The following is a 26,274-nucleotide window of genomic DNA, read 5'->3' on the forward strand; positions in this document are numbered from 1 at the left end:
ACAACATTATACATGTTAAATATCCACCAACAAAGCGTATGAGAGAGAAGTAGAGAGACCTGAAGAAAAGTATCCACACCAGAATTTCTGTGGCAGTTCATCAACTTTCTCTCCACTTTCAGTGTCTTTTTTAATCTTCGCTGGTCGAGACGTTTTGGAAGGGTGTACTGAGGCTTTTTATGTCCGGTATGTTTCAGTGTTTCCAACACTTAGCTGATTTATTGGATGGTTGACAGTGGGTGGTGCAAGAGACCACCATTTATGGACCCTCAAATGTATATATACGATGCACCATTGTTATCAGTGAAGCCAGTATTTGAATTTCCTCAATCTGTGTGACACACCACAGTCATTTTATGTCCTAACATAATATATATTGTACATTTAACCCGTCTCTGTGCTCCCATCATGATGTTGTCACATAAGTTAGCAAATTCTGTTTGAAACCGTGGCTCCCGATTTCTCCTTTGCATATTCAATAAACAACTCACCCACATGTTAAGTGACTGCTCTGCAAGACTGGACCTACTGCAGTACACTGAGGCCGAGCAAGATGATGATGGTGCACTGGCTTTGATTTTAGGTGGACTCTTTATTTTCATTTGACTGTGAAAGAATTTGATGTGCCATTTTAGAAGTGATTAGGTCTAGTTTGACGGTCGGTGGGTATCTGAAAATCTGGAGGTTGTCCTTAACCCCTAACTGCGCTTCAGTGGAGAACTTCAGTGACCAATTACACTGAGGTTGTGCTGGTTAAGTTCCATGATTGCATAGTGCATGTGTGTGTGCTTATGAGTTTGTGGTATTTATTTAGAACTTCACATACAGTTTATAAGCATAAAATGCCTTCAATGGGTGTGACATCACATATAATCCCAGGTTTGGTAATGACACATATATTAATGAATGCTCTCTTCCATGATTTAATTTAATTCATTAAATTAAATAAAAATGAAACACATCAAATACATCCATGTCCAAGCTAAGGCATAAAGACTTCTCAAGAGACTCTACTGTAAGCACATTGTAAAGCAACAGTAAACAAGCACTAAAGGATAAACATGCACACACATATACAGGCTTTAACTCTGAGTGCCGGTGAATTCAACTTTCCTTCTTGAGGTTCCTTTTGGAATTTCATTACCTGTACTCGGTGCTTATCGATCCTGTTATATACACTAGGCCAAGCAGCTACTAAATTATTCAGTCTGGTTAAATAGGACTGTTCCATTATTCAGAAGCGTGGCACAGTGTAATTAATATTGTAGATATATGTGACAGGCTGGGTGGCATTTCACTTTGTGACAGTACATTGCTCGCTCTCGACTTTCACTTTCTTCGCTCTTCCCCCCATTTTTGTCATCATTGTTTTTCTCTTGTAATGTCTTTCTTACGTTCTCATCAGTTTCTTTTTTGAAGGTTTTCATCTTATTTCACTCTATTACTCCGTTTTATTTTCTTACCCGCTTCTCTCTTCTTTTATCACTCTCGATTTTCTAATTTACTTTTCCTGCTTCGCCCTGCTCTCTTACCACCACTCTTTCCCCCCTCTGTCTCTTTATTTCAGCTTCCTCTGCTCCTCCACTCTTCCCTGTCTGAAAAAAAAGTTGGTTGTGAGACTCGAGAGTGTGAAAGTGCACATTATGTGGTGTCTTATCTTTTTATTGTGACATTCTGTATTTCTCTTTTCTTCCCACAATGGCACATATTGTACCGCTGTTCAGATGTGACAGAATATACAAAATAATTAATCACTCTATGCTTCCTGCACATACAGTATGGCTCCTATAGGGAGCTACTTACCATCTTACCTCTACCCTCGCTATGTCCTTCATACAGTATACCTCCAACCTGTACATTGCTAACTGTCAGCCAGCTGTCACTTCCCTCAAATGCCGGAAATGGCAATAGCACAAACCTGCATGTCAGAGTTCATCAAATATCATAAATAAAAGTATGGATGCTTTCAAATGGATTTATTGCACTGTTAGATGTGACAATTGAAAATGCTGCTGTGCAGACCCTCAGGGATATTGTTAGCTGTTTAAAAGGGCAGATATAGTCAATGTGTGTTGAAAGCATGCACTCACACACGCACACTGCCACTCGATGCCGCTCACAACTCTGTGTTCAGTCAGGACGACTGCTTGGCCTTGTCCTCCTCTTCTTCTTGCAGCCAATTAGGAGCCATCTCCTCTCCTTCTCATCAGTGCTCCTCCTCCAATGTTGTCAAAGTTCTTTGACAAAACAGAGCAGGGGAGACTTCAAAAGACAATGTTGTCTTGTTTTCTTCCCCCACTTCTCTCCATCTGAAGCGTAGAGTGAAACTACAGAGGTGCTGGGATGACAACAGAGAGCTCAAAGGGCCTAATGCTTTGTGTGTGTGTGTGTGTGTGTGTGTGCGCACTGAAAAATAATACTGGAGGAATGGTTATGGATGTGTGTGTCTGCATGTGCACTGTCTGAATTTAAATGTGTCTTTATGTACACCCACACACACAAAATGACGAAATGCTTATCCACTCCCATTGCACACTGTGCATATTAAGTGATGTGCAAACAACACTCAAGCCGGCTTTCTGTTTATTTACTGCATATCAACACTCTGTTAATTTGAGCATTGTTCAAAAATGTCCTTTTGTCGCTAACTGGGCTGGTCCCATTGAGTGTGTTAATTAAATAGTATTTTTTTGTGTTGGACTACTCACCTGTGGCCACTTTGTGAGTCTTTCAATTTAGAGAAGCATTCTCTGTTCCTAATTTTTACATTTAGTTTAAATAATCATGTAGTTGTCTTTAGCTTTAATCATTGAATAGATAATGTAACGGGAAGGTTTAGCCAGATGTTCCAGCCAATAGCACATCAAGTGGTGGTCAATGCAGGAAAGCACTTACATACTGTATAGTTAATGTGTGAATATGCTCACTCTTTTTCTTTCTTTTTTTTTTTTTTACCATTTGTCTGTTTGCAGCTTCTCATTATCATTCCCTTTGGTGTCTCCCTTTGTCAATCTGTTATTGTCTTACTATCGTCTTTCCTCAAGGGGTTTGAGTCTGACTGTTCTCAGCTGCTTGTAAATATTTAATTTCCTGTTAAATAACACATTTCTGGTGAGTCACTGTCTTTCAAAAATGTTTAGTTGCAAAGTATATTTGTTTTTGTGGCTTATTTTGGAAATCTGAGAAATACTTTGCTTCATACAGAAGAAAAAAAAAACATCTCAGCAAAACATGTCAGCAGCCACTTGAGGCCATTTTCACCCTTCAGGCAAGTGTTTTTTTTTTTCAACCCTCTCTAGACAAGTTCTTTTGCAATACGTATTTTGTAATGTTGATTGTGAGTGTATGTTTTCTGCATTTAAAAAAATAATAATTAAAAGAGAAACAAAAGGAAACATCCAAAGACGTATAGTAACACAGTCAACACTCGTGTCTGCATGTGTGAAGTAACAGCAATAAACACACGTCACTTAAGAAGCACAAACGTCCATTTATCTTTGTGTTTTAGTTGGCAGCATTTCGTTTGTGTAATTCCGTGACTTAATGTGACGCCTTGCACTGGCACTTAATTTTGACGCTTCCTGATCATTCTTGTGAGCTCAGTCAATATCTGATGTATCGTCAGTTGGTGAATAATCTGTTGGAATTTCTTCATGTGTTCCTCTCTCGGCATGGGATTGCAGTTAAGCTGACATATATTACCCTCACATGCATATATTAGATATGTCATGGAGGACAGAGACATATAAAATGCCTTCAGCTGACAGAGAGAATGACATGAATACATTTCAACAGTGTAAAACATTTAATGAAGGTTCCTCTCAGATTCTTCATTCTGTTCAGGTCATTTTCTCTGTCGAAGAAGCATTTATGGTGTTTTTTCCCCCTCAGATTTGTTATCGGAGTATCGCTGTTTTGGTACCACTGATATCTGGGCTTTTGGTGTCAGCTGATGCCGATGCAAAACTAGCGTTAAGTTCATTATGTGTGTTGCTTTGTCATGCATTTTTAACTTTAAATATAAATCTACACTTTATAAGCCTATGTAAAAGCCTGTTAATAACACACCATTACAAATGACCTGTATCTCTAAATTACTGTTTCACTCTAGATTTGCTTAAGCTTCTTGCAAAATGCGGTGTCTTGGTACATAACTAATGCGTAACATCGTATCAGAAGCACAGAAGTGAAATGACTTGAATAGATCAGCCACATAGTCCTATATTGTCCTCGTCACCTGATCCAGTGTGTTGAGTCAGTAACGGGCAGATATCTGATATAAACCCCAACATTAATGTATTTGGGACTGTGGGAGGAAGCAGAACTACTCAGAGAAAACCCAGCCAGACAAGGGAGAACATGCAAACTTGCTGTGAGACACTTCTGCAAAGACTGTGGCCCTTTAAATTTTGACAATTCTTTTAAGTTTGTGACTTCACTACAACTTTGTTTTTCGTAAAGGGAAGAACAAAAGGGTTTGTGTGTCTAAGAAATACAGTAAATAAACCAAATATTGAATTCAAACAAATACATCATCCTTAATATTAACTTCTGCCTTTTTCACATTAGGGCTATAAGCCTTGAACAGGTTAACTTGTGCAGCTCAGAAGGCGTTAAGAAATACAAGACAGAGAAATAGCAGGAATTCTACTGTGTTACGGGAAAGAGTTGCACCAGGAGGCTTGTTAGCAAATTACAATTTAAGGGTTAAAAATCACTATAGTTGAGAATTTAACACTCAGACTCCTTAGCTGTTTCCATAATCTTTTTTTTGTCTCAGGAGAACAATTTAAATCTATAAATATAACAATTATTGGTGGCGATCTATTTGTTTTGAGAACGATCATACATCTCTGCATGCTTCTCTAATCACCGCACCCTGCTCAGGTCCTTGAACGCACCGTGCTCGTGCTGCTTGGCTCAGAGTGAGCGTCTGCTGATCGATCTCTGTGGCGTGTGCGTCCATGAAGCCGTGAGTTGCAATGTTTTGCTTGTGTGTTGCACTTTGTTGGTGTTTGGATTTGTCCATGGGTCTGTTTGACGACCTGGCAGTGGTTGTTTTTCCATCAGTGATGTGGTGTGACGTGTAATTAGTCACTAATGAGTGACGTGGAGCTAGCTGCTAAGTTCATGTTGCTGTATTGCTAATCCCTGTGTTGATGATTGATTAGTGACTGTGTATGTGCCTTTTACGTTACATCTCAACCTACAGATGAATGTTCATTTGGTTTTATTCGAGTAATGCTGACTTTAAATGCACTACTAATCTGAGGCTGTATTTCTGTTGTTTTCTGGATAGCTCAGTGTATTGCTCTGTCTAAGTTGTACTTTATTTTCTTATCAGTCAGTCTTGTGTTGTGCTTGTATTGCAGCAACCTCACACCCTTACACAAATTTCGATAAACAGCTTGTACTGTATTAAAGGACTAAAGGCCTAAAGATAAACATACATAGATTCGTGGATGATAGATGAAAATTGTATTGTATTGAATTGTATTTTAATATCAGATATTTCTATAATAATAAGTATATTCCCTCAATCTTGTCGTTGCCCATGTATCTATATACAGTACATATTGAATCATCTTTGAGACATTTATCATTGCATGCGTTATGCCTTTAGAGGACACACACACAGAGAGCTCACTACAAGAGTGAAAGCTACACAAACATAGCAACTCACTGTAGCTTATCTTCTTTCTCAGCAAACATTGAAAAGTGTCAGTCAAAAAGGTTTCCCACAGATTAACCCTTTTTTACTTTGACCTATGTTTGGGACATCAACGCTTTTTTCTTGGCAAGCTCTCCCTGTCAGGTTTTAGCACAGTTCTCTGTCCCGATTTCATATTCGGGCTCATCCAGAGCACGCCCGGCTTATAATTCATTACATCTGATGGTACTGTGTGTTAAGCACTCTCTCTCACACACGGGTTTGTGTAGCTGTTCTTTTTAGAACACTACATTGACTTCTATTCATTTGGACAACCTAAACAAAACTCAATCCTTAAATGTACCCATAACCAGTTAATGCCTGACCCTAACATTAATCTAAACACAATTCAAATCCTCTTGGGTTTGGTCTCCATGTGGACTACTGGTCAGTTTATATGCCGGGAAAGGTCGTAAAGAGGTAACAAATACAAGCACACACACATGTTTAAGAGTATTTCAGTTTTCACTAATGCAGTTTTATCATGGGAAGTATAAGTAAGAATAAAAGGGAACATAAAACTCACATTCAACACTACCATTTACAAAGTGTGTGTTCAGTAATCATTAAACTCATCTTCTGATCTTGCTCATTACTCAGAACATAAATTGCAGAGGGAAAACAATTGAAAACTCTCACTTTATGTCACTGTGTAAAAACGTCTCCTAATTGCATTCAGCCATGAAACGTTCCCCTGCTTCGTCCCTCTTTTTCCTGCCTCCTTTTCCAGATCACGGTTCCTCCATAAATGCTGGGCAGAGTTCACACGGACATGAAGATAGGTGTAATGTCTATTTTCACAAAGGTTAAATTATGTTGATTGTGTGCGACATCATGCTGAACTAATGCAGCTGTTCACACCAAGTGTCGAGTTTTAGAGAGCGTGTTGTTTAAAACAGACAGATTTACATTTTCACAAAACAGTTGTTTACCTGTAGGTCTTTTCTTTCTTTCATTTTTTTTTTTTCATCTCTACACATATTCGGTAACTGTGATTATCATAGATTGTCTTTGCCAAAAGCGCCAGATGTTAGCCCCCTGCACACCTTAACAGTCTTCTGCAGCTCTCTGACTGTGAATGATAATGAGCTGACAGCTAAGCAGAGAGAAAACAGCATTACATTGTCTCCTATCGTGTCTAAAAACGCAAATACTTTTCTTAAAGTAATGTGCGTCATAACTTTTAACTCATCAATAACTGCCTCACCACCATATGATGTATTGCTCCTGTGTTTTTTTGTGGCATATAGAGGAGCCCAAATTCTCATCAGCACTATCCATTTCTCTCTCTCGCTATGATGCTTCTTTAAGTTGCTCAATAACATTTTAGTTTTGTGTTATTTCAGTAGTGGCTCCTAGATTCCTTCTGAAATGATAATAATAAATGATATGCAAGTATGGATGGGACCTGTCTGTAAATGAGCAGCTGAAAAAGGCCTGTGTATGATATAGTGTGATTTTCTTTTCTTTTTTATAAAATGGCTGTGGTGTTTTAGTGTGAGACTAATACAGATACCTAATGCGTGGCTGCTGTTGCAGGCTCACAGGCAGATTTGTTAAAGATGTGAAGATATTTTTTGAGATTCCTCTCCTCTGTTTTCTCCTTCTCTTTATTCATGCCCTGCTCCAGAGAGCTACATTGACGATAACCATATGTTACACCTAAGGTGGTTTGCACGCACGCACACAGACACACACATTCTTGTGTGAAGAACGCTGTAACTTTACCATCACAACTATAATCCGAACATTAACACTTTACCCAACCTGATTATAAACTTAATTCTAACCTTAACCCTAAAACCAAGGATGATCCTCACGACACACACACGCAAGCGAAAACCTTTGCTGGAATTTGTGTTTCCTTGTCTTAACGGATGCTAGTGTTACCTTAAAACACCCAGGCGCTGTTGGCCCTGGTCAAATCACCTTTTTTTTTTTTCTCAAAGACGGCATGACTTGTGAATCCGCAGCAGCTCCACTAAGATTCATTTATTTCTTTATCAAATGAAGTATGAATTAATGGGGAGTGCACAGTGAGGTGTGGCTGCATGACAGTCAGTACAGCTTCATGTCACAGGGAAAACATGTGTTGTTTTTATTTTTGTCCAAACAGATTAGACTTAGACTATAATGCATGTGTTGATTGTAACCTTGTGCATTAGAGAAGCCATGATGTGTTTACCCACCCTCAGGTAGAAAGCTTATATTGTTTTTAGCAACACTAGGCTCCACTTAGACACTTAGTGTGAGTGTGTGTGTGTGTGTGGGCTCCTGAGTGCATATCTATTGACTCCTTTTAAATGCTATAAACTGTAATCAATCTGTCAGTGTATATGCTTTTGTTTGTACAGCTGCACACTGATATGCTCTGTGCCAAAATAAAGGTCATTGAGATTAACCCTTAGAACACAGAGCATTTAGGCTGCTTTTTACCATTACTATGTCAAAAGATGTATACAGAGGCAATAAGAGTTAATATAGAGTTTCTTATATCCCTTTTCAGCACAACCTATAGGCAGTCTCTCTCTTCTCTTTCATTTTCACCAACTATATGAACACACCTGAGCAAAAAGTACTCAAACTCTATTTGAATTTGTGAAATTTGGATATATGTCAGAGTTCAAAGTTATCTTAATTATCTAATTTTTACACCCCCAGGATGTCCATATAAGGATGAGTGCAGTATTGCCACAACAATTTACCAAGGGTACACATCTAGCACTAAAGGTTAAAATGCAATATCACCATCAGAAGTAAATGTATATCAATAGAATGTAATGCATTACCTCAACATAATGCCTCAGAGAGAACGTTTTGCATACATTTTGAACATGGTAGTTGCATGCCGCTGTCTTAATGAGATGATTTCTGCTATAGTTTAGGATTAGCCTTCACTTAGGTTGTACAGCTGTGATGGAATCAATAAATCATTGTGTTTAATACATAATAAATACATAGAAGGATTCAATATCTACACAGCCATGTGCTTATGAAACACAGTAAGGCTTTTAGCTTGCTTTAACATCATCACAGTCTGTTCTGTGGACATGACAGACTTTGGAATTAGAGGTCCCTCTCTGTACATTCCTCCATGTTCCCTCGCTCCATTCCCTCCCTCTCAAAGATCTTTGCAGTTTTCATCCCTTTGTGGGAATCTTTTCATCCTGGGAAAGCTCAAGTGTAACACACATACTCCCATGGAGGAGTACAAGGCATGTATGACCATGATCTAAGCACCGATTGCTTGACATCACTCCAGTCCTCCACAGATATAGCCCAGAATTTATGCACATATTAAATTGACTCGCTCATGTGGTTGTGGCTTCATACGAGGTGCAGACTTTGAGTGACAATCTGGATTAGCTCTGTATACGATCACATTTCTGGATGCCTTTTTGGAATTGTTTGTCTTCTTATGAACAAAAACTAAAAGATCATAGGATTACAAAAACAACTATGCTGTTGAGCTTATATGAGTGTCCAGGTGAGTTTGGAGGCAGTTAATATTACTTTGACCAAATGGACACGTGACACATGACACCACAATTAACAGAGAATATTTTATGAAGCCAAATTGACCAAATGTATTAAAATTAATATTTATAAAATGAGATGTGCAAAACAAGTCAGTGATGTGTTTTGTGTATGAGTTAATTATGTAGGTGATGTGAATAATATCACCATAATTATTATTATCACTAGTAGAGCCGGTTGTATTCCAGATAGTTAGATAGAGAGAAATACTGTAGACATGGACCTTTATCGTACGAGTACACTTAAATTGGGTCGTTGAGGATACATCCTTGGCTCTTCTTGTTTAGATGGACATGACAGTTAACCTCAGGTTGCTCCTGGTGGCTCTGCAGGCAGTGTGTGAATTGGTACTGATAGATGTGTGATAGAGAAAGTGCTGGACATAATGTGCTGTATGAATGTGTGTGTGTGTGAATAGGAATGGGTGAATGGCAAAACGGTAAAACACATCGAGCGGTCATTAAAACTAGAATAGAGCTAAAGAAAAATACAGACTATTTATCACCTATAATTATTAGGTGCTGTTGATGAAAAATATAATGTAAAAATTATGATGATTGTGATAATAGCAGAACTGTAATACAACATTTGTGCGTCTGTGATGGAGTGGGAGTCCAGGATATGGGTTTAGTGTGTGGAAATAAGAGAGACGGAGCAGTTAGACTTAAGCCATAACATACTGTATGTAAACTAGAATATCACCACAGGTGTTCCAGGACAAACTTATCAAGCAGACAAACATAGTTCTACCACAGGCAGGGTGAAGACGGGGGCTAATTCTCAAGTGCTGAGAAGAAAAGCTCAGTTATGCACGCATGTCCAGAAGAAACATAGGTCCTCTTTTGTCCTTTCTCGTCCTATCCTTCTCTTTCCGGCAATAATCCATACAAACAGTATTTCAAAGCTTCTCTTTCCTTGGATTTGAATTCTGAAATCATGCCAGGAAACTGTGGCCTCTCCCTTTCTCTTCTCCATTACATTTTTGTTTTTTTTATTTTCTAATTTACCCTCTGCTCTTCAACAAGCCTCTTTTATTATTAGCTTCTGCTGTTACCTGACACTTTTTTGATTACACAATCTCTTTGTCCTCCTGCAGTGACTGTGATGGAAAACAGACACTCGAAGACAAACACGAGCGCGCACACACACACACACACACACACGCTACAGCATGTACCACATAATGTCAAACACACTGTGTCATGTCGATTTCATGATCCTAGAAAAGCCTATGATTAGTGCGGTTGCTATAAATGAAAGTCATATCAAGGCTACTGTCGATGTTGGCTTTGGTTTTATGTAGCACTGCTGTCGTCAGATTTACTCTTAAAAGTCTTAGTTATTGCCGCCCATGTAGAAAATCACAATAAATTAAATTGTTTATATAAATTGACTAGAGCTGCAACTAATGATTATTTTCATAATTGATTAATCTTTCTCGATTAATCGTTTGGTCCATAAAATATCAGAAAACCATAAAAAATGTTGAGCGGTGTTCGTCAAACCTGGAAATGATGATGTTCTCAAATGTCTTGTTTTGTCCACAAACCAAAATGATTAACTTTTAATGATTTCTTTGTTATCCAGAGCAAAGAAATTAAGAAAATACTCACATTTAAGAAGCTTAAACAATGGGAAATCTTGTTTTAATCTTGAAAAAAGCTTCCGATTAATCGATTGTCAAAATAGTTTAGTTTCGATTAATTGAGTAATCAATTAATAATCGATTAATTGTTTCAGCTCTAAAATTGACCAATAATATATTATTGAATTGAATACAGTATGTTAATCCGTAGCAATTGTCAGCTATGAATTGTGCCCTCTCTTAAATATGACATACTTTGTTCAATCCTTTTCACAATTATGTTTTTTTTTTCTCTCGTGGGAGTGGCCTTCAACACCACATTCCCTTAACAACATCACATGCTTACAAATAAAGGGATTTATGAGCTCTCACATTCATGTATATTATGTGATTGAATGCACGTCTGATAAGGAGAGAGTGAAATGCAAAACTAAAATGTGAAAATGCTCACTTTCTCTAATACATTTCTTTCTTCTCACCTTTATTTTTTCCACTTTCTCTGAACTGAGCACTGGTGCTTGTGTATGTGTATCGAATCAATTCGCTGTCGACTTTCTTTTTCTGCAGTGATTGAATCAATACTGTTCACTATATGTGTGATCTTGAACAGGTGATACCTGTGTTTCCTTCACCTTTTTTTCAGTTTTTTGGCATTCAGTGTGTTTGCACTGAGATTAACCACATTACATTTCAAGGCTGCAGTTCATAAATAGACCTAATGGAATCTATTTCAATGAAATTGGTCATGTTTTTTATGCTGTTTGATATTTTTTCACCTTACCAAGACCATCCTTAGGTACACTTTGAACATATTTATTATATATATATTTATTTCTTTGCATATTCTGTATTTTGTACAGGCAACATTTATTATAGTGCTTTCTCTTTATAGAGCTTCAATATTCATCAGAGTACTGTGTAAAAGTCTAAGGTCACCATTGGATTTTTGAATTTGTCAATGCTATCATGACCATACAGTGTATTTATTTGAACACATCCAGAACATACAATATGCAGTTTGTCCTACTATTTTATGTTGACACACATCTACTGTGAAAAAGGTCTATTAGACCAGGTTTATTCAAGACATGGAGCATTTCATATACATGCTGTACGAGTTAAACCCATTGCAAGTTTAATTTCAATTTATTCATTCGCTTGCTAATATAAAAGACCGTCATTCAGTCACATCATTCCAATCCAAATGCCAATGATCACAGAATTTCACAGACATAAAACAACAAAGCTGGTGGTGCCCTGAGACGTTTGCACAGCACTGTAAAATCAGCTTAAGGCCTGGTACTTTGTAATCTGACTCATAACAAAATGAAAAAAGTTTGAATATCTGTCTCTGTTCATGGTGGCCTCATGTGTCTGGACTTTAGTATTGAAATGTGTATGTAAATGAAGACCAGTAAAATATCAGTTATACCCGTTAAACCTTTGTGAACAATTTGAAATTTAAATGTGGCTCCAAAGCTAGAATTAAAATGAAATAAAAGGCAGCCTGTTGGTGTTTGTCCAGACAGTGTTTGTCTACCTTAGTGATACATGAAAGCTTTTCTTGTGTATTTATAAAAAGTCTTTAAAAGAAGTGTATAAAAAAAAGACACAGCATGTCTTTTCATGCGTTGTATGTGTGATGTGTGTTTTTATGTGTGTAAGCAGGGAAACGGCAATTTACAGTTGATTGAAAGCATCACAGAGGTAACTGAAGGTTAATCCTTTCATTTAGAGCAGCCATTTAATGGTCAGGTCAGAAGTTAAATCAATGTTCCAGACACGTTTTGATATCTAGACTTCCAATCGAGCCAAAATGAAAAGGAAGGGGTCATGACATGAACCATTTGATCTTCCTCGATCCATGTCTGCAGAGAAGAATCCTGATAAAAGTGCTGAGGAAACATGAGTCACCTGGACTTTTGGTCATGAGGCTGGTGTTGTGTTTGTGTGTGTGTGTGCGCGTGTCACTGTGTGTGATTAGTGTTTCTGAAGGTGAGATGAACAGGTTTGCACTATTAATCGGTAAAATCTGTCAAAATGTACCTCACCTCCCCTTTCCTTTCCTTTCCTTTACTTTCCTTTCCTTTCCTTCCCTTGCCTTGTGTCCTGGCAGCAGGGGAAGGGCCACGGCATTTAAACAGTCTCTTGTGCATAAAGTGAATTGAGACAGAACCCAGTGACATGCATGAGTCACTGCACCCCCATAAAGCAATTATGTATATCAACCATTCTGTGTGTGACTTAATGTTTGACAGCCTTTACTGTGGGATTCCTCTGGTGAGCTACAGTGTGACTTACAGAGAAACACACACACACAGAATGACACATGCATGTTTGCTTCACCAGCACACACACACACCCACACTCACTCACTCACTCTTGAAACCACAGTCGCACACACTGCTCAGCACTCTGTCAAGCTGTCACTGCGGTTTGACACCAGCTCTCCTGTCTCATCATTAGTTTTGGTGAGAGATGTCCTGTCCCCTTTAACAAAAACAAACATGGCAGGTGGCAACGAATCAATTAATCAGACCAGGCATTTGCCGATAGTTATGTTTCACTTTCAACTAATGTGCATCGAATGTCTCAGAAAGTTCCCAATAATGCACGGGCAACACTTTCAATCAACCTCCCCTGCAACAGTTTTGATCGATGAATAATCAGTTGGATCGACGCTGTCAAAACAGCACCTCTCTATGAGTGATGGTCATGTCTCTATGAACTTAATTGATGCACATCTGAGCAGGACACAACAACTGGTCCAGTGCCACTTTGTGTTAAGTGCTTCTTCTCATTATTTAGACCACTGAGCCTTGTCCTCGTTTGTGGCCCTTAAATGTACAGAAGCTAATCTTCTTTTTTGAATGTAATGAATGCTGGTTATATATAGACGTGCATGAGATCATTGCATACAACACTTGGGTTTAACTGGAAGCATTAAGGCGCCGGAGAACATTTTCAGAAGTTACACAACGACTTTGAAGTTATTTGATGATTTCCAGGAGGGATTTTAGTTTGTTTGTTTTTTACTGCTCATGTGATGTGCTGTGTTTGAGACCAGAACACAGCATTGCTGCTGTGTAACAGGTTGAGTTGTTGTGCTTTAATCTGCTTTGCCTCACTGAGGAGCCTACATCTCCACCCAGAATCCCCTCTCTCTGGCCTGTAGCTGCCAGTCTCTCCCTTGCTGACTACATGAACTCACTTCTTTATGTTATTATTTAATTCTTTCATATCTATGTCCTTTGGCAACTTACTGGAATCGGCAACGGTCAGTATCCGTATCGGTCCGATACTGGTCGAGGTCAGTGGATGGGATATCGGACGGATAAAAATTTAAAATCCGATACAATCCAAAAATCTTCTATATCACATGCTTCACTATTTACAGACTGAAAAGTGTCCTAGTTAAGAATTTCCTGGCCGTAAATATTTCTCTCAGACAGTTCTTCAGTTCTGCTTTATAAGGACTGCAGGGAGAGAATTGAGGAAGAGCTGTGAAGTGTGTCACACTCTTACTCCCACGTCGCATTGGTCAGGTTTTTTGCGGGGTTGGTTTGTCAACAGTTGAACCTATTTTGAGCTCTACACAGTAAATTATTTTTATCTTCTCCTTTTAAACTTGAACCTATAAGTATTGAGATTTTAGTTACCATATACCTTGTTTATTTATCTAAGACTCTGCTACAGTTGTCATGTTCAGCTTAAACATGACAACAGTATTTAAAACCAAAATAACCTTTTCCTGTCTTTAAATGTCCCTTAAGAGTAAAGTTGAACCTTTAAGCCGGACAGAATTATTGATGTAATTTATATTGTGATATATATCACTTTGAATGATATCAAAAAGCATATTGTGATGAGAATTTTTTTTATATATATTGCCCAGCCCTACTACTTACCCTTTATCTCTTCTTGAACTTTTATTTTAGTTTCTATGCAATAGCTGTACTTCTTTGCTGCTCGCCCACTTTCATTGCCTCCTTCCTCATCCATTCCAGCTTTACTCCTTCTCTTTCTCTAAGCTGTCTTTCCTCCTCCCCCCTCTCTCAGCCTCCCTTTCTCTTGTCGATCAGATAGTGGAAGCAGCCAAACTGCCGGAGGCAAGAGCAGAGATGCTCTGCTCTGTCCGACCCGGCCTCCCTCGTTTGTCAGCAAAATTATGCCAACATGCCAAGAAGTTGTTGGGATACAAACATTTACCGTTGGTATCAGCTCGTCGTCTCACTGAGTTAGTGGAGCGTACCTCCATTGATCCCATGTTACCCCCCGGTGTTTTTCTGGTTTCAATCGCTTCGTTGGTTCCGTTTTCATTGATTGATTAGCTTGTTTCTGTAACATCCGCTGTCCACAGTGCGCTAACTATGAACTGTGAAAGACGGGAACATAAATAAGACATGATCTCAGATCCCACTGCAACTGTTATCAATATGCATTCCAGCAAAGCCCTTAACCCCCAATTGCTCCTCTGAATGTGCTCAGTATCCGTCAGTTAAAAACTGTAATTACACTGTGCTGCTCCCATGTGTGGATGCGAAACTGTATGAATCTGAGGCCAAGTAGAAATGTGTGCAATCCACATTTAGTTCACTTATCATTTATTCTGAGTTGTCTTCTTCGTTCCAAAAAAAAAAAAACTAATTCACTTGACATATTATATAACTTGGAAAGTAGCATTTAGACTGTATTTCAGTGTCTTTCAGATTTTAGGATAACAAGACAGAGGGAACTTCATAGGCAGCTTGTGTCACACACACACACACACACACACAGAGGAGAGTAAATACAGTGTCACTGTCACACCATAATTGTGCTTGTTTTCTCGTTTCTTCTCCAAAACAGTGACAACAAAATGTTGTAGTGTGGTTGTCGATGTGCAATGTCATTCTCTTCATAGATCCTTAAAGACTAATTATCCATCTAACAGGAAAAGAGTGCTAGTAGATTATGGCTGCTTTGCAGGTTTACCCACCAGGATTGGGATTAATAAAATAGTGGATAGAAGTTTAAAATAACTGCATTTGCAGCCAGCATCGAAATTAACGCTCTTTTCTTTACTGTTTCTTGAGAATTTAGAAATGCGAGTGTATGGACACTATTTTCACAAAGGACAACACACACACAGACAAATTCAGAGCCTTCTCTTGCTTTGGACTTGATTTTTGGCCCCAGATCTGCCTGTTATGTCTGATCGAGTTGAAGTTTAAGGTGAACAGCCTGCCCACTTCCCTCCTGTCTGCTCAATGATAACAGATGTAGAGAACAGTGAAGATTTGTTCTCCCTGTGAATCAATGATAATCACATCATTGTGTTGGCCTGTCCTCCACGCCTCTCTCTGGGGTTTCACACATCTCTCTGGCCTTTTCTTCCTCACCCGCTGCCTCCTTTGCTCTTTCTCTATCTCTCCCCTCCTTCATCGTCAGGGAGATGAAGCCATCTGAGGTTACTTGCATGCGAGCCAGCCCTCATGGGTCAACAACGCACAGACGCAGATATTGTAGTTTTCACCACTGCAGAGAGCTCCCATCCTCCATCTGTCATCCATTATTTCTCCTGCTGTCAACGCAGTAATAATAAGTTATAACAATTAGCGACAGTATGAGATGAGATGAGATGTTGCTTTGGTTTTTCTTTCAGTTTTTTAAATAGAAGTCAAAATAACAATGGTAATCTTTTACATTTGCATAGCATACCATTATCAACTGCAATTATTTATTATTTATAAGTGGTTTTTTTTAACGCTACTCTTCTAGTGTTCCAGTGTTGTCGCAATGATGATATGATATGTGATATGTGTTTGGTTGTGAGGATTGAAACGTTACAGTTGTGACAAAAGTCTACAACTGAGGAATCTGTGACATTGGTGCCAAATTTAGAGTTTTGTCTACCAAAGACAATTTAGGACCAAATTCCCATAGTGTGACTGTTGCTATGACCCACATTGACGATGAAATCTGACGATGAAATGACATAGTTAAGCAAGAATGATGTTTCTAAAAATGAACTTTGATCAAAACCGACAGTTCATGGTGCCCTCTCCTCCTCATCTGCCTTTTTGATGTTAATCAGTGCTTTGTTACTCCACTTCAATGGCCTCCGCTGATAAAGCATTACAATAGTGCAGACAGATTACAAATAAAATGTATTTTCTTGCATACATACACACTTTTGTCCTTCTAATGGCTGTCACCTATACAATTATTGTGAAACCCTTGTTCATACAACTGCAGTAGTAATGTCATTCATTTGTCTCACTCATCTGCTCTAACACTATACTATTACATGTCAATGCCCTTGACTGCTATAGAGATGCAACTGAATATGCAATGTGGTTTCTCTCCCTCTGTGTATGTTTGTGTGTCCATGGGTTTACTCACAGCTCCAGCCAGCGCCCAGATTGTGCACTCAGGTGCAGCATGTAACGTCAAGGATGATAACATCAGTGAAAGAATCTACACCATCAAAGAAGGCGACACACTTGTGCTTCATTGTATCGTCAAAGGACACCCGCGGCCACAGGTAAGGTCCCCGACACAGAGCATGTGTTCATGTGCTTTCTTTTACATATTGATGCCAATCCATTTACTCGCAGTGCATTTCCAGAGTCTTGCTCAAGGACATGAGGAGTACTGTGTTTTGAGGTACAGAATAAAACCCATCAACAGTTCAATGGTACATACTCAACATTCACTTAACCCTTCGTGCTCACGTGGCACAGATCTGTGCCACAGGTGCCCCCTTGGTAAATTGCTGTGGGAGTAGTACACAAATCCTGGTGTGTTTATTTCAGGCTTTACAAAATGCGTCTGTTCTACTTATTGGTAATATTTTATATTGCATAGAATGGCCAAGTCAAAGTCATAAAATAGACAGTTTTTTTCTTCTATTTTTGTTTTATAAAAATTAGTCAAGCGAACTTTGAACTGACGTTTTTCCAAATTTCACAAGATTATTTTACTTTTTATTCAGGTGTGTTTATTTTATTTTTTGAGATTGCCTGTAGGTTGTGCTGAAAAAAGATATACGACACTATATTGCACCTTCCTATAGCCTCTGTATATGTTTTAACATAGTAATGGGGAAAAAAGCAGCCTAAATGCTCTGTGTTCTAGGGTTAATGAACATATACAGTATGAGGAGCATTATGTTATGTTATGTTTGGATAGAAACTTTGTTTTTGCCCCCTTGTTTTTGGTCAGATATTAATATACTAATACAATTATATATTAATAAAAGTTTTGTGATGGAGAATGTGATTTTGAAACAATATACAAAGATAATAATAACACACAGTCCTAATGGTATGTAACAGTAGAACATTACCCAAAAGTGTCAGTGGATCATTATTTATATATCTTTGTAAACACAACCCACATCAGTCTTAGACTTGAATACGGTCCTATGTAATGGGTTAATGAATGTCTTTATCAACACTTATGCTTCTCTCTTTAAAGGGGACATATTATACCCTATTTCCCCAATTAAAATAGTTCCCTGGTGTCCTAATGATCATGTCAGTGAAATGCCTTGGTCAAAATACCATAAGGATAAAGCACCATAGCAGTTCAATAACCCTGCTTAACCCGCCCCTTTCAGAACGCTCAGTTTTCGTGCATGGTCCCTTTATATGCAAATGAGACACAGGCAAACACACACCCACTTCTTCCAGGGGGTTTCTGATTTGTCCTCTTTACAGCGCTTTACAGCTCTATTCGTCTCCCCCTCCCTCCACTAGTTCTCTGACAATATCAACATGTCAGCGTGCACAGAAAACAGCGAGAGTGCCGCCACAGGAAGAGACGTCCTACATAAGGATCGAGCCGAACACTGACCAACTGTAAATCAGTTAAAAACACTGAGGAACAGCACCACTGATCGCCACCGCTGATCGCCAGCGGCGTGCGGCGAGCTGAAAAAACTGCAGCTGTATGTTACTGTATCAGACCGGTGACTGTGCTCCAGAGACCTCGCCACCGCTGACCAGCTCCGGTGCTCAGGCGAGCTGGCGATCAGCGGTGGCGATCGGCGGTGCTGTCCCTATGCCCCTAACTGATTTTCACAGAGAGTGCAGCACCGCTGATCGTCAGCGGCGAGCTGCATAAACTGCCGCTGTATATGTGACTGTATCAGACTGAGTCTGTGCTCCAGTCATGGAGGACGTACTGAACAAATATTTTTAATTGGGACGTATCAGATTGGTCAGTTATGAGCTCTATGTGATCTTTTCTTAACAATGTGTGTGTTTGTACGTCGGTGAAATACGGTAGCTGACTAAATACAGCGACCGCTGGCCGCAGTCTGATGCGAAGTGGTGCGAACACACAAACACACGTTTGCTGACTTTATCCGGCACATTAGCTTCATATATAAAATCCTCTGTAAAACACTGTGATCCACTGTGCAGCCACGAACAGCACACTTGTCCCTCTGCGTTGACATAATACCGCTCTTCCTCCCTCGCCTGCACTCTTGCAGGGACAAGGTGGAGCTAAGGTGGAGCTCTCGAAGTAAACTAACTGGTGGGCAGTAACATTCGCAGTGAAATGCGCATGCTGCCGTCATAAGCGCAGGGAATTCAACATCGAGTGTTTTATCGCCTATACTTACACTAAGCGGGACCACGAAAACATGACTGAGAATTCTTCTTCCACACTTTGGCGACTGGTAGGGCATCCAGAGTCCCAAATATCAGTATTAAAATGGTTAAAAAGTTGATTTTGCATAATATGTCCCCTTTAACAAAACTATATGCCCTTTCTTGAATCAATTGCTTGATTATCACTGTAACTTTCAGTCAAGATAATAGCCATGCGTCTCATGAATCTCATTTTCCTGACACAAATATAGCAGAACTTAAGGTCTCAACAAGCTGCTGGTGTTTCTGCGATGCATGAAAACACCATTAAATCTGCCAGAATGGAACTTGTTTACATGGTGCATCCTTTTTCACACAAACATGCAGGTGCCTTATAAAACATGCCCTGAGTTGGCACGCATCCTTTTTATCACGTCTTGTGAGCTATTACTCATATAATAGTCGCAGACTGAGTCACTTTGTGCTGAAGCTCAGTGTTATCTTTTACTCATGTGACAGTGGCATTCGCCGAAACCTAAGTCATTGCTCTCAGGTGGACATAGAAGTTTTGTTACAGACATCTTCAGTATATCTTGAATAATAAGCATAATGTATAAACCCAAGTAGCAACCATCAAAAACATCACCTGCAACCAGGCTCTTATTGGACCATTCCAGCTGTCAGTCACACTGGTGTCCACTCATATTATGTGTCATTCTTTTATTGTCTATTTTCCTATAAATTGGAGTATAATTTACAAAATTAACATCATGTTCAATTGAAGAAGACGTGAAACTGTTGTAATTTGAGACATAACTGTAACTCTTGAGGGAAATGTTTACTAATGTTATAAATCAAGTGAGAAATAGGTTAATTTTCCTGTCAACGCTCATTCCAACTGTTTTTCTTTGCAACTAGCAGAGTTGTCACCTGGTGGGGGGTGATGTTACAACATAAACTGAGTTGACTGCAAAGTTGTGTGTCTTGTGTGTATTTGTGTGTGGGGGAGCATGTGAGGTGAGAAAAGCTATGTTCCCCACGGTTGCATGTCCATTGGCATCACATCAACATGAATAAAACAGTGCCTGTGTGGCTAGACCTTGTTTTCTTGTGTGTGTGTAGGTGTGTGTAGGTGTGTGTTTGTGTGTGAAGAGGCAATAGAGTTCACATGTGTTTGTTGGTTGAAACTAATTATCTCTATGTAACTACAATATCTAATTACATAGTGAATGTTGACCTAACCTGCCTATATCAACTGTGGCTGTCACTTCTCTCTCGTTTAAACATCCATCTCTCTCTCTCGCTCTCTCTCTCTCTCTCTCACACACACGCAAGGATACATGGATACACATGAATGCATACCACATTTTAATCCATGTGGCGCCACCTTCTAAAATACATTCCATCTTACATTTTTTTTTTCCAAAAAAAACCCTTTATATTATATAACTTATTTTTACTAGCGCTGGAATCATTGTACAACAAAATGTACTTGGACAAAGCTCACTGTACAAATCCACTCCCCTGGAGCAGTAAGATGTAGGAAATCATGTCAGTGATTGCTTGCTCTGTGGGTCAGGGGTGGAATCATATTTTGAATAAAGATCACAGTCAGAATGTTACATATATAATATGTGCAAAAGCAAAACTTACACGGCTTCTGCACACTGGTTGAGTGACTCTGTGTGAAAACTCTATTTGTAAAGTGTAGACACAGCAAACAGAGGCAGGTGGAGACAAAGATACAGACGGCAGTCTTTATTAAGGCTTGTAAACACATCACGATAAATGCATTGACATATCGTTTTGAAGGCAAATCAGAGTTAGGACCGTTTGTGTTTAACATGATGTAATTATGATGAGTTTTATTTCCCAATAAACCTTTCACTTGCTATTTCTGTGGAGCTTGGGATGAAATGTGAGACAAAATACTCAACTGTGGCTACATCCACACTACTGCTGTAAATCTTTGTTTGGAAATGACATTTTCCTATATCATATCATAGGCTTATCCAGATCATAATTGATGTGTTATTAACCAAATATGTAATAGTGTGGATGTCCCCCGAAGGTCCATGAATCTCACTGCATTGTCATAGGTGTCTAACATCTATTATTTAGTTTAAAAACACAATTTATACTTGTAACCATGGCAGTTATTCCGAATAATCTCCTTACAAAAGCACAACAAAATGTGAGTAAATACATATTTAACCACACAACACGATGCAGTATTTCATTGTTAATCAACCATATTCAGCGCTCTCAATGAGAAGCAAACTTGTTCCAAGGCTGTCAAAAACAAGGTGGCTACAAACAGTACATGAACACAGATTTAAATATGAGTGATGTGCTAATAACAGGATCAAACCGTGACAGGAAATAGAAACAACAAATGCAACAATGAGCGTTTGATGGCACGCACCATGTCACGCTACCATTTTTGTGGTATCGCAAGTACAAATTGTCCAAATCTGACAAAAACAAGTTTACAGGAGTCATTCACCAAACCCAGAGAAGTCAGATAAGCATCTGTCTCTTTAGCTAAGAAGAAGAGTGCTGACCTCTGTCCTAGGGCGTTCTGCTGGAGAAGCATACTGCAGCATTCTGCATTTGGTCCCAGTGGGCTTACAGTGTTTCCACTGATCCATTGGCTGTATTGATAACCTGATTCCCGTCACCCCAGCTCTCCTTCATCCATCCTCACAACTTTCCATCCTTTCCTTTACACCCACCCAGGCCTCTGCCGTCTGAGGGAATTTTTGCTACTAATTTAATTTGGCAATTTTGTGCTCAATTGAGCCCCTTTTCTGTGTGTTTTACTGATATTTTCTGCACATTAATTACGCTTACTGTAATGCATGCCTCTAAAGCATACAGTATATTCACCACTCACAAGGTGGTTAGTTTTGTTTTGGCAGATTTGTACAGAATGTCCCTTCCTTGTGCTGACCCTGTTCTCCGTATTTGGTAATTGGCTGCCTACTAAATTAGATTTACAACTGCGCAAGTGAATGAAACCGCAGTGTCGCAAATGGACTCTTGACATTTTTAAAGTTCTGACCCATTAGCAGTAATTTCTGAGAAATATGCGTCATACACATCGATTCAATATATCCAAGGCAGATTGGTCACTGATTTTAAAGCCTATAAACAGCAACATGAACAGTTGCCAAAACATGGGAAATAATACAGTGATTGCATTTTTATTTTTTACAGTGGCGATAGTTTTCAGACACATCCTGATAGTTGTGATCTGAGTTTTGAAAAGCACTCCCTATTCCTCTTTGTTTGTTTTCTGTATTCACTGAGAAGATTGTATTGACCTCTAGGTGTTGGAAGACTATTATTTATGGATGTACTCCTCATGTCCTCATGATACTACCCCTCACACTTCGAGAAACAATATGCTTACTTATTTGGAGAGCGTCCTAATATTGTTATTGATAAACAAAGCCACTGCAGAGTGAGTCTTTTAAAACAATACAACTTTGTATTTTAGGAATTCAATAAGTTGTTTCATCAGTCTTTCATCTGGTTTCTAGTTTTTGGGAGAACTTGAAGCGTTCTACATTAAGATCAGTCTATTTAAGTTCACAGTGATATGATGAAACCGTTCTGATTGACTGATTGACTTTCCCCATTATCCATCTAGATTTAGAAGTCTTTCCTGCAGTGTGTTATATTGTTTTGCTTTTAAAACTTAAATCTATTCCCTCCCAGACAAGGATGTAGACACTTCCACAGTCTTCAATTTCCCTTGTTCTCGACCTCCCTCAGAAAAAGGAGGATCCAATTTAGCCATGTGAGGCCAGACCAATAAATTGCTGCTTTACTGAGAATAAGTCTGATTGAGGATTTATCCAATCCTTTATCAAGACTGATTGTTTACTTTTGCCTGAGTTAGACTGGATTGAAAGGGGACCTCTCACTCTGAGAAAATCTAATAATTTCTCTGTCTCTCTTCTCTATGTCGATGTCTTTCTTCTTATTTTCACGACTCTTGGCAAGAGGGTGAGGCAATGGTATGCAATGATTTAATCCTATACCATCCTTCTGCCAAGTTCCAAAATGCTGCCAAGAAAGAAAGAAAGAAAGACAGAAAGAAAGAAAGAAAGAAAGAAAGCTCAGTGGTAGAGGTCACCTATAAGGTACTTTTAATGACGCTCAAGGTTACTCAGGGGAAAGCAGACCTTTTCGTTAACAAAGCACTGTAGGCACGCTCACAAAGCTTTTCTTGTCTCACACACACACACACACACATAAACACACAAACACACCCCCCTCAAGAACAAAATAGGAGAGTAAATGGTTTTTCTGAAAGTGATTCCTACCTCCTTATTATTTATTCATGGGTCTGCTGGTCATTGCAACCTTGAGACCGTCAAGTGTGTGTGCGTGTGTTTGTGTGTGTGTGTGTGTGTGTGTGTGTGTGTGTGTGTGTGAGTCCAATAAGAGGAAAAACTGGAGAGCACGATAGAAGAGAAAAATGGAGGGGCAGAAAGAAGGGATAGAGGGAGGGAGACAGCGGTTTGGAATGTGGGTTTGGATTTCCGTCCTTGAGGGGTGAGGTGAAGACGATCGATACTAAGGCTGAAAGCAAGGCTGATCAGGTGGCAGCACGAGGCTGCACAAGCACTCAGCAGGAACACAACCTGGACACAAACAAGGTCACTGTATGACCCCTAACTGGATAGAGACTAGCGATAGAAAGGGGAAGAAGAAAGAGGAAAAACGGAGCATAAGCGGTCGGGGTCAACAGACAGGTGGGAATCTTGAGGTAGAACTTGCAAATCAAGAACAGAAATGATAGCGAAGAACAGACATAGATACTTTAATGGAATAAAATGAGAAGAACATGCAGCGTCTGAGGACAATGCCAATGCTGGAGAAAGCACTTTGAAAAGGCAAATCAAAAGCTTAGAGAATACGCTTAAATGTGGTATTTCATTCGTGAAATGAGTGTTGGAGTTTGATTTTAAATATTTGTGGAGGTGGAAGACAGAAAACGTGGGTCAAAGGGTCAAACCAAATGTAGGCATCAAAATGAGGTTTTAATTTATCCTTGAAAGTGAGGTAGAGCTTAATTATATCTTATTTGTACATGTTTTTCAGTGGAAAGTCATTACGACATAGACACAGACTTGTCTTTTTTTTTATGTTGAGACTGAGAGATGGTTGTATAACTGCTGCCCTGTGCCTCTGAGAAATGTCTGAAAAGGTCCAGGGTTTTTTTAAATCAACCTTCACAGTGATTACTTGATGAAGACTGAATTTCAGCTTTCATGCTGTGTTTCTGTATGACTTTATCTCGCACTTTATTTCAGATAGTGAGTCAAAATGTGTCGGGGAAATGTGTCTCTGACCACATGAGACAGTGTGGAAACAAAGACAATATCAAATTAGATCTGGAAGCAAAAACAAAAACTGTTTATATTGCTGGTGACGAGTCTGGGGGCACAACTGTGTGCTGGACTCCACCTATGCCCTGCCTATATATTTGAGTATCTCTAGAGTGTCTGCTGCCATGGTAACGGCCTGCTCTTCATAGACAATCCTCTCTCTGAGTCTAAAAATAATAAAGACAAGGTTTAAATGTGTGTGTGTTTGCTCATTGAAATGATGGAAAATTAATTTTAAAGTGGGCATGGATGGATTGATTGATAATGATGCAAAAGAAAAATTCTAAATTCTAAGCTGTATTGCAATATTCGTCATATATCAGCATCAGTGACCGTGGACACAATAAAATAACAATAACGCCAAAGATCGTGATTTGGCCTTAAAGGTTGATGATTCCTCTGCTTCCTGTAATTTCATATACAGCCCTGGTCTCATATTACAGAGGCAGAATGAGCAATAATGGCATTCATATTGTATGACAAGGTTAGAGAGAGGGATGGTGGATTCTATATCAGTGAGTCAGGTTTATTGAACATTTGCTGTGTGTTCATGGCATGCAGAGAGGTGGTAGGTGTTTCCCACTGATATAATGTATATAAAGACATAGTAATGACGACATGTTTTACATTTCAATCAAAGCGGTTCATTAACTGAAGATTTAGGTATTAATTAGTCATGTTTGATTTCAGAATAACCTTGTTTTACTACTGGCTTAAACAGTCTGAGGCCATTGATTATTCTAATTCATCATTTATCTTGTCTATTTCTATTTTTGTTGCTAACCTTATTTCCCTTCACACACTTTCACTGCTGTCCCCTTGTGTACCAATTTCATTATTTCATTCTTCATTATTTCATTTATTTTTGGTGAGCAGAAGGCTTTGCTTTACCTTCTGCTCACCTGTTCACACACACGTTTAGTAACATCCGTCCAGGAGATGCTCACTCACTTTCCCGCGCTATGTTCTCCTTCTCCTCACAGCCTCTTCACAATAACCCTCCATCTCTCCTCCCAGTGACAGATAATTAAACCAACACTTCAATGGGCAAGTTAGTTTAGTTTTAATAGTGTACGTCATCCACACCTTGTCACTTCCAGTATCTCAGTTTATGTACTTTGCAAAGCAAAGAGATGCGAAACAGTCTCAGTTCATTCTTTAAAAGGGCTATTACCAACCTGGCAGACTAGTTTTTGGCACTGTTGTTTTGCAGGTTTCAGTCTTCTACCAGATTTTTACCTCAGATATTTGTCCGCTCTTTGTGTTTGTCTCAGTGCCTGTGTTTGTTTGGGCCCATATACGTGCCAAGTACTACTCCTCGATAACAGGATTACCATCTTAAGCTTATTTGCAGTACGTGAGCCAGTTGGATGGATAAAGCAAAAAAAGAGTTAGAAAAATTGTAGACGTCAGGCTTGGCAAGCTCTCAGCGAGTAAGTGAAAGGGAATATAAAGGTT

The 26,274-nt window shown here is 39.1% G+C and overlaps 1 protein-coding gene across 2 annotated transcripts in view; it reads left to right on the plus strand.

Moving 5' to 3' along the window:
* Window positions 1-26,274, plus strand: part of LOC122772525 (MAM domain-containing glycosylphosphatidylinositol anchor protein 1) — a 138,444-nt gene that overhangs the window by 23,785 nt on the left and 88,385 nt on the right. For both annotated transcript variants that reach the window (XM_044030668.1, XM_044030669.1), the window contains exon 3: window positions 17,219-17,358. In XM_044030668.1, coding sequence (XP_043886603.1) covers window positions 17,219-17,358 — 140 coding nt within the window. The remainder of the gene's footprint in view (window positions 1-17,218; window positions 17,359-26,274) is intronic.

Source organism: Solea senegalensis, linkage group LG7, assembly GCF_019176455.1.
Source record: "Solea senegalensis isolate Sse05_10M linkage group LG7, IFAPA_SoseM_1, whole genome shotgun sequence".
Lineage (NCBI taxonomy): Eukaryota > Metazoa > Chordata > Actinopteri > Pleuronectiformes > Soleidae > Solea > Solea senegalensis.